This window comes from Bombyx mori, chromosome 14, assembly GCF_030269925.1.
Source record: "Bombyx mori chromosome 14, ASM3026992v2".
Classification (NCBI taxonomy): Eukaryota; Metazoa; Arthropoda; class Insecta; order Lepidoptera; family Bombycidae; genus Bombyx; species Bombyx mori.
This window is the reverse complement of record NC_085120.1, coordinates 9,608,641-9,617,728: the sequence shown is the minus strand read 5'-3', so window position 1 is coordinate 9,617,728 and position 9,088 is coordinate 9,608,641. Positions and strand designations below refer to the sequence as shown.

General features: G+C 43.8%; 1 protein-coding gene across 1 annotated transcript in view; it reads right to left on the bottom strand.

The window, feature by feature from the left end:
- Nucleotides 1-842: 842 nt before the first annotated feature.
- LOC101743111 (malignant T-cell-amplified sequence 1 homolog) overlaps nucleotides 843-9,088 on the bottom strand; it is a 33,765-nt gene continuing 25,519 nt past the window's right edge. Inside the window, exons 2-5 of the mRNA XM_004925367.5 lie at nucleotides 8,026-8,178; nucleotides 6,909-7,009; nucleotides 2,192-2,393; nucleotides 843-1,025 (exon numbers count right to left, since the gene is read on the bottom strand). Coding sequence (XP_004925424.1) covers nucleotides 944-1,025; nucleotides 2,192-2,393; nucleotides 6,909-7,009; nucleotides 8,026-8,178 — 538 coding nt within the window. The 3' untranslated portion in view covers nucleotides 843-943. The remainder of the gene's footprint in view (nucleotides 1,026-2,191; nucleotides 2,394-6,908; nucleotides 7,010-8,025; nucleotides 8,179-9,088) is intronic.

The following is a 9,088-nucleotide window of genomic DNA, read 5'->3' as shown; positions in this document are numbered from 1 at the left end:
GGTTATCTCGAGGGGAGATTTTTTTTTATTGCCCTTGTATGCAGACTAGCATACGGCCCACCTGATGGTGAGTGGTTACCGTCGCCCATGGACTTCAGCAATGCCAGGGGCAGGGCCAAGCCGCTGCCTACCGCTTAATACTCTCCACAAGCCTCGTTTGAAGTTATAGCATTTTTTTCGGCCTCCTGACCACAAGCATTATTCAAATTGAGGAAAAAAAAAACTATACGCAAAGTTCCTAATTTCCGAATTTGTAAGCCGTTTGCAAACGTAGAATATTTTCATTTTCCTCCAAAAATATTATCATCACGAATCTTGGGTCCGTATCACGTTAAAGCGGCTTCATTTCATTTAATGGGACAGTCATGTGAAAAACTTAATAAACCCATTTTTTTTTTTTTTTTTTATGATTGAAGGATTACTGATGGCCCGGAGGCCTTTCCAGTTTCACCAGGACAGATGGGCGAGCAAAGGCTCAGTCAGGAGGGGTGGGATTTGCTAACAGCTACCCGAGCGCCTCCGAAGGAGACCTAACAGCTCAAGAGCAGCTGCTTCCCGAATGAATCTACTACCGGATCGGAATCGCGACCCGCTGAGAAGATCCGGGGAGAAACTCAGCGAGCTGATTCATGGGTTAGGTTGCACGCCGAACTCTTTGTCGAGTTCGACGAGTACGGTTACCGAGGTCCCTAAGCCTGCTCCTAGTATTAGAACTGAAGGCGTCTAATGCAAAGGTTGCCCATTTAATGCACACTGTAGGTACCTACACTCGAAATACATTTTGGGACTATCATGTAAAAAAGTTAATCACTCCATGTGTATTTTCCAATGAAACGACCGAATTGCTTTCGCAAGTTATTTTTTATTAAATACAATTTAGTAAAGCCAGTTACAAGTTAAACGAGCATCTCGATCGATCACGCGTCGTCTTCTATTTGTTACTTTACTTCACGGCCTTCATCTGCCACAGCCCGTCATTGAGATAATGACAATTTTCAACGCCGACGCCTTTGTTCACTTTAGCTCTGAAAAAAAAAAAAAACAATTATGCCCATTTATCAAGCTAATAACCTTGAGGGGTTTTACTAGCTTCATCGAACATGTAGGCTCACGGGCTCACTCACGGGGCTCAGCCTAGCGAATTTGCTAACGCTAACCCTAGCGAGGGCGGTGCTTCGCTGAATCTACCACTGAATCTAAATCGCGACCCACTGAGATCCGGTGAGAAACTCAGTGTGCTGTGTCTGTGGATTCATTTCATCAGGACGAACCATTCATTGCATTCGACGGGTTCGACGAGAACGGTGTGTACTATATAGTGGGAATATATATTTCACAAGTGTTATGCACTCTCTTCTCTCAATAAGTGGTTTTACTGGTGGTGTTGGATACACGTGTTTTAAAGCCATCACGGGCGTGTTCCAGCATCCTGTCTATAGTAGAATTATTTTGTCCGTGCAGTTTGGGTCATAAAACATAGCCCGGCTAGGGCGGTGAGCATGTTGCGCGGGCGCAACGCCACTATCGATAAAAACAAATGAGTCATCAAAGGCAGGTACACGGCGGCGGGGTGGTATACGGTGAGACATTGTTATATATAAGAGACATTTGTACTTACCTGCAAATTATAGTACATTATGTCGAAGAGAAATCTGTTTTTATGCATTCGTTCTGTGAATTTCTTTAGTGACACAATGGCTACTCCTTTGCTTTGTATCAAAACGGCAGAATTTATTCAAAATAATATTTTCACGTCTTGTTATCAACAACAGATTCCGAAAAGTTACAAAGTGATAATTTCTGTATGCTGCGGCGATATGTGGTGTAAGTGTTCGATTAGTGATTTTTTCTTTCATTTTTATCACTAATCCACAAAATGACAAAATTAAATACACTATCGATAACGCTTCTCGACAACAATAATGCGCATCACTATGCCCGTCCACAAGGCTCGTGAGTGGAAGAGAGAGCGAAATACTCGCATCACCGCTCCGATTTTTTATGACCCAAACTGCACGGACAAAATAATTCTACTATAGTTCTGCCGCAAAGCATGCGAAGGATGCGACAACCATTATACAATAAAATTAAGACTTAGATCTCAGGTCTCCAGGTGACTGGTGACCAAAGACCAAGAGGGTCACGTGCCTATCTAATAAAAGCCATTAACTATTTAAACTCAATAACTCACATGTCTTCTGTTGAGAGAGTAGTGATACCGATAGCTAGAGCATGTTCTTTCCCCTCGGCCATTATGGCGACAACTTGACCCTTGTCGCTCGGAGACATCTTCGCGTTGGCTGAAGTCAGCCCCGGACACATGATGTTCGCGCCGCTGAGCACGAAGCGAATAGCGCCTTTGTCAACTTGCTGCATCGGAACGAAGAACGGATCTAGAAGTTTCAACAGATTTTTATTTAGTAAGGGTATTTATTACGGTACTATTAGCGTGATATGGACATGTGCACATAGCAGCACACCGCTAACTCTCCGACTCATCGTGCTGTCTCGCTACTCAATGGCTTGCTAGCCTATGCTCCGGAAATGGATATATTCCATGATGGTTTGCAGCGGTTTATTGTTGTTGTTAGAAATTACTTAAGCTAATTATTAATACCTTACAAATGTTTTGGTTTATACTGTTAATTTGTAAGTAGACTAAATAAATAAATAAATGTGATGCGTAGAGAGCCTCACGTCATTACGGATCCTCCCGATCCCTTCACGGTGCTTTTACCGTCCTCGCTGAACCCGTCGCTTACGACCAAAGGATCGACGAGTAAATTAACCCATAGACACAGCCCACTGAGTTTCTCGCCGGATCTTCTCAGTGGGTCGCGTTTCCGATCCGGTGGTAGATTCTGCGAAGCACTGCTCTTGCTAGGGCCATTGTTAGCAACACTTCCGGTTTGAACCCCGTGACCTCACAACAAAGCGAAGCTGAAATAGCCTCTCAAGGCTAAAAAAAACGAGAGGAGTCATGTGACTAGGAGTAGATGTTGAGAAGACGGCTGATAGAGGAGAATGGAATAGAAAATTTCGCTGTGCCGACCCCACCTAGTGGGATAAGGTGGAGACAAAGAAGAAAAGGGTAGACTTTAAGTAGAATGGTTGGAAGTCGACGTTCTCATTCTCCAAGTAGTCTGCCACTCTCGTCTGGTTATTGAACGGTGAGTGTAAGGAAAGTATTCAGTGACGTCGACTAGGTATGTTCAGCCGAAGACAAGACGACCTCAGTTCGAAACTAGATACGTGCACTCAGACGTACCTAATATTAATATTTTATCCTATTTTTTTGTTTGAGGTATTATTACTGGTGGCCCGGAGGCCTCTCCATTTTCACCAGAGCAGGTGGGTGAGCAAAGGCTTAACCAGGAGGGGTGGAATTTGTTAACTGCTGCCCGAGCGCCTACAAAGGAGATCTAACAAGCCGCTTCGCGAATGAATCTACTACCGGATCAGAATCGCGACCTGCTGAGAAGATCCGGCGAGAAACTCAGCGAGTTGGTGAATGGGTTAGGCTGCACGTCGAACTCTTTGTCAAGTTCAACGAGTGCGGTTACCGGGGTTCCTAAGCCTGCTCCTAGTGCTAGAGCTGGAGGCGTCTAATGCAAAGGTTCTTGGATTTGTTGGATCCGTAAGGACTTGCCGTAATATAATATAATTACGGTACGGTACAGACGGTAATATATTAGGAACATATTAATGACAACGAGAAATTCCTGCCTGTTTCTTCCACGAACAGCCACATCATACAAGGTTGACCGCATTAGCAAAAATATTAGAAAGAACAACAGGGAAATTCCATTTATACGTCAGACAGGTATGAGGAAATTTATGAAATAATATCGTCATGCTCATTTCCAATAATTGTCTGGTTCTTAATACAATAAGGCAGCAATGACGATAATTGTTATTTATCGAATCATAAAAAGCAAATACACTTCATTTATTTTCCCTAAAAAAGTGCGAATAACTAAAATTACGGTTGCGTATTTCCAAAATGAAACTTTGTTAAAAACCTTTCACTGATCTTACGTGTTTTATTTTAAACAATAACAAAATCTCGTTTCTAATTGGAACGAAATTTTGTTATTGTGAACATTAGATATTTGTACGTGCTCACAGCCCACCTGGTGTTAAGTGGTTACTGGAGCCCATGGACATCTACAACGTAAATGCGCCACCCACCTTGAGATATAAGTTCTAAGATCTCAGTATAGTCACAACGGCTGCCCCACCCTTCAAACCGAAACGCATTACTGCTTCACGGCAGAAATAGGTTTATGCACCTAAATCGTGGTTAGATCAACTCGGGTACTTTGAAAATTGACTAGAAACTGTTTTTGACTTAGAATAAAACTAACTACCCGCCTAACGTTAATCAATAGCTGAAGTCCACATAAACACAACTAAATCGCCCCTACCCGCCTTGAAATATTGAAAAAACCACTCGAAATTTCAAAATACAGTACCTGGCGATAAATACTGCACATCTACTTTCAGAAAGAGCCATTTGGCTTATTTCGCCTTCGTAGAGCGTCAACTATTAGTACCGCACACTACAGCACTTGAACAACGAATCAGAAACCTCATATAGATAGTGGTGCGACAGAGACAAAGAAACCGAAATAAACTAATTGTCTCTTTCCAACAGTCGGTGTGCAATATTTACCGTCGTCTACTGTAGAACTTAAGATTACGGGTGCTACATCGTAAAAATATTCTGTGTTATCTACCAGTCTGGCGTTAAACACGCTCCCCCTAACACCTAGAAACAGATAAAACTAATTTTAAGTTGTCGTTGTCTAAAGGATAAGACGTCCGGTGCATTCGTATCTTGCGATGCACCGGTGTTCCATTCCCGCAGTCAGGTACCTACCAATTTTTCTAATGAAATATGTACTTAACAAATGCTCACGATTGACTTCCATGGTGAAGGAATAACATCGTGTAATAAAAATCAAAACCCGTAGTAGGACGTCTTGTGTATCCGCACAGGTAGATACCACCGCTCTGCCTATTTCTGTCGTGAAGCAGTAATGCATTTCGGTTTGAGACCTTAGAACTAATATCCCAAGGTCGGTGGCGGCATTTACGTTATAGATGTATATGGGCTCCGGTGACCACTTAACATCAGGTGGGACTTTTTTTTTTTTTTTTTTTCCCTACCTAAGCTGATAGCCCTAGCGGCTATGTCAGCGTAACCCTAACTTTAGTAGGTGAGCTCACGGGGCTCAAACCTGACGATGTTGCTAACACGAACCCTAGCAAGAGTCGTGCTTCGCAGAATCTACCACCGGATCGGAAACGCGACCCACTGAGAAGATCCGGCGAGAAACTCAGTGGGCTGTGTCTGAGAGTTAATTTACTCGTCGAGCCCTTCGTCGCGAGCGACGGGTTCGACGAGAACGGTGACCGGTGCTTGAAGTACCTAAAAGCACCGTTAGTGGATCGGGAGGATCCGAGATGACGTGTTTTGGGCGACGTCGACTGCTTTCCATTCTGTCCGCAGGATCGGGAATGTAGTTACCGGCGGCCACGATGAGAGGGTTCTCGTGTCGTGCCGCTTTATCGAAGTGGCGCATGGACGCCGACTGCAGATACTTACTGATGGACTCTAAGTCCAGGTCGTCATGGAGGTCGACATTCCTGACGAACCACGGGGCTCCGACGGCTATCCTGCAAAAACGGGATTGAATGATTTGAAAGGATTTTAAGTGTATGCGGGCCGCGTGAGCGAACACTACACTTGCATAGGTCATGACGGGGCGTATGCAAGTTTTGTAGAGTGTCACCTTATTTCTAAGGGACATTTTACTTCGCCTACATATCATCGGGTAGAGACGTCCTAGAATGAAGGCGGCACGGTCGCGTACCGTCTTGATGTGGGGGCGGAATGTCATCCTACTGTCGAGGGTGACGCCTAAATATTTGACCTTCGGGGCCCACGGTATGGGCTGGTCGAACATCGTGATTGGGCGAACGGCGGGGGCGGGGGTGTTGACGCGCCTAGTCGGGAGAGGGATGCTCAGCGTGGTGTTCGGAGGGCGACCCCTTTTGAAGAGCACCGCTGTGCTTTTCGTGGGGTTAATGTCGATGCGCCACTTCCGGAACCACTGTCCCATGGTGGTAGCTGCGGTCTGAAGTCGTCGATGAAGCAACGCCTTCTTCCTACACGAGTAGTAGATGGCGGTGTCATCGGCGAAGAGCGCCAGATGGGAGACCGGGGTATATCGTTGATATACAAACTGAATAGTAACGGGGAGAGGACGGAGCCTTGCGGGACTCCGGCTGTGACGTGACGGGGCCGGGAACGCGTTCCCTCGACTCGATATCGGAACGAACGGTTCGACAAGTAGTCTCGTATGATGAGCACGAGTCTGTCTGGCACTCCCATGTTATACAGTTTGTATATCAAACCGTTGTGCCAGACTTTGTCGAACGCCTTCGCTACATCGAAGAAGAGGGCTCCTGTCGGAATGGGTTTCCGCCTGTTCAGCCCTAGTAAGATATGCTCCGTGAGGCGGTGCACTTTATGGACGCACGAGTGTCTGGCGCGGAATCCAAACTGCTCGTCTATAAGAATTTTATTCGCGGATACGAAGTCCCAGAGGCGTTTACGAAGGAGCCGTTCGTATAGTTTGCCTATCGCCGGGAGGAGACTGATGGGGCGGTAACTCGCGGTTTCGTTCTTCGGTTTGCCCGGCTTGTGTATGCCGATAACGTCCGCTTCTTTCCACGCCGCGGGAAAGATGCAGTTCGTCATAGCAGCATTTAATATGGTGGCCAACATCGTTATCAGTTGGGCTGGTAACAGTTTAAGCGCGCGGTTGCGGATGCCGTCGGAGCCGACAGGTAGGACATTCACCCACCTAGGCTATAAAAAAATCAAATTCCTCTCTTACATTTGTGCAGTAGTTTTAAGGTTGGCATCCAGGGACCCTCGCGATGCCTGAAGAATAGCAAGTCGCCGGCACTGTTCACCATTATCTCGAGGTGATCGTGACTGAAATTTTAAAGTACACCCTCAAAAATTAATTTCATATTATTATGACAAGGCGGAACAACAATGATGGAACATTATTCCAAAAACTGACTCCGAAATTGAATTAAGAGGTAGATTTCTATTACTGCTCTAGGCGGGTAGACAAGCTCATGAAACGATAAACGTCACAACGCGAATGCTGTCTTGCACCTTAAGACACAAGTTCGAAGTCACAGTGGTATTTCATACTCTCACATTAAACCGGAACACAAGATGGCTTTGGGACAGAAATAGGCAAGATAGCGGTAACATTGCAAGCTAAAAAAAACCCTAACACCAATAAAAGTCTGTATTCTACATCAGTGCCGGATAGAACCAACGCGGGACCTTTAACATATATTAATATGACCAAACGAGCCCTTAAATTGGGAGCATTGGTTCACTAGTCCCCCCCTGATCACGTTGTTTGCATATGCAAAATAATAATATTTATAATTTGAATGGACTTGTACAACTACAGTATGGGCACGGCTATAACAATTTATATTAGTTGTGCGGTTTTACTACTAGTAGTAAGTATTTTGCGTGCTGAGGCCCTTCAAGGCGCGAAGGAGCCCGAAGCAATGGTGCTTCCAGCTGAATGGGGAAACCGGCACTGTTCTGCTGTGGACGGTCTGCGTCTGTATACCACAAGGGTTTCAAACATCTGTCGGAAGTTCGTCTATAAGTGTTGGAGTTTGAATATGAACGTAATGGCAGGCAACACTTGACACATATAAGATTACAGATTTCGAATATTGGAATTATTTTAAATGTTTGAAACAAATAATTGTCTTCTCGTTAGTGAAGACAATGACTTCTCATCTAGGCACGGTCAGAGCATCATCTAAAAGTTTTATAAAATAAAATATTATAAAGGCGTAATAGTGTACAAAGTATTTGGGATATAATTATAATGAAGCATAGTGTTTTTAAATAGCCCCTCACCTACAGAACCCAGTCCCCTCAAATTTAACCGTCCAACAATAAGTACTAACCATTTGACAATCCTAAACGTATCCTTCTTGGGTAAGATCTGGTCAATGTAGTTGTCCAAATGAGGGTACAGTTCCAAAAGGCGAGCCCTTATGCCCTTCTGGACCGAGGACTTGAGCTGTTGCACGCCCGATATGCTTTCCTTTTCATCAAACCTGAAAATAGAGAATGAAAATTATTATTAATTTATTATTAATACATACACAGCACGAAGTTGATCTCACGTTGATGCTTCCCAATAAAAGTGTACAGTTTTGAAGTTAAAGCTATGGCTATGACAATTCTCGAAGTCTATGTTTTTAAATTGAAGACGATCGTGTTGACTTGATTTGTAAAATATTGGTAAAATCAGTAAGCGCGATGCGGAAAGTCCACAAAAAAAGGACGAAAAGAGAAATACGAAAAAGATTCCGGTCGAGGGCAACAAGCCATGCTCTAGCGGTAATTTTGATGATATTTTGACGGAACATGATATCTGTGTTGTTTAACAACAGTAGTCAGACTTGCTGCTGTTACATTTATGATCAATCGAATTACAGGCTTTTGAAATCGCAATCGGATTTGTAATGTAATACTTTACAAACTTATAACGGATTCACAGCAAACATGAGCTTCGTGGGGGCACCCTTTTTGAAGGTAGATTCAGAAATCGAAAACCGTAATATTTCGATGAGTGTAATCATATTCGTTCTTTTCGCCAAAGCTAGGTTCTTAAAAGAGAAACGCGGAAATTTTTTTTTAGTGCGAGGCTGTTTTAGTGTTTCGTAATAACACGGTTTGGTTCGCCATACACATTTGCAGGCTAAGTGCTCGTGCATACGTATTGCAACTGTCACTGGGTTGCTTACAATGTAAATTTTACCAGATAATTTTGAAAGCCCGTTAGTCATATATGTAGTGATAGAAAGATGGCCGAATTCGACAACCGTGAAATTTACATGGGTAATGCACAATCTTATTATAATAATCATCAACTTCTTATTGCTGTTTCATAATGAAACGGAGCAATTCGGATGACATACATACAATAATATGGTACAACATAAACTTGTGAGGTGAATACTA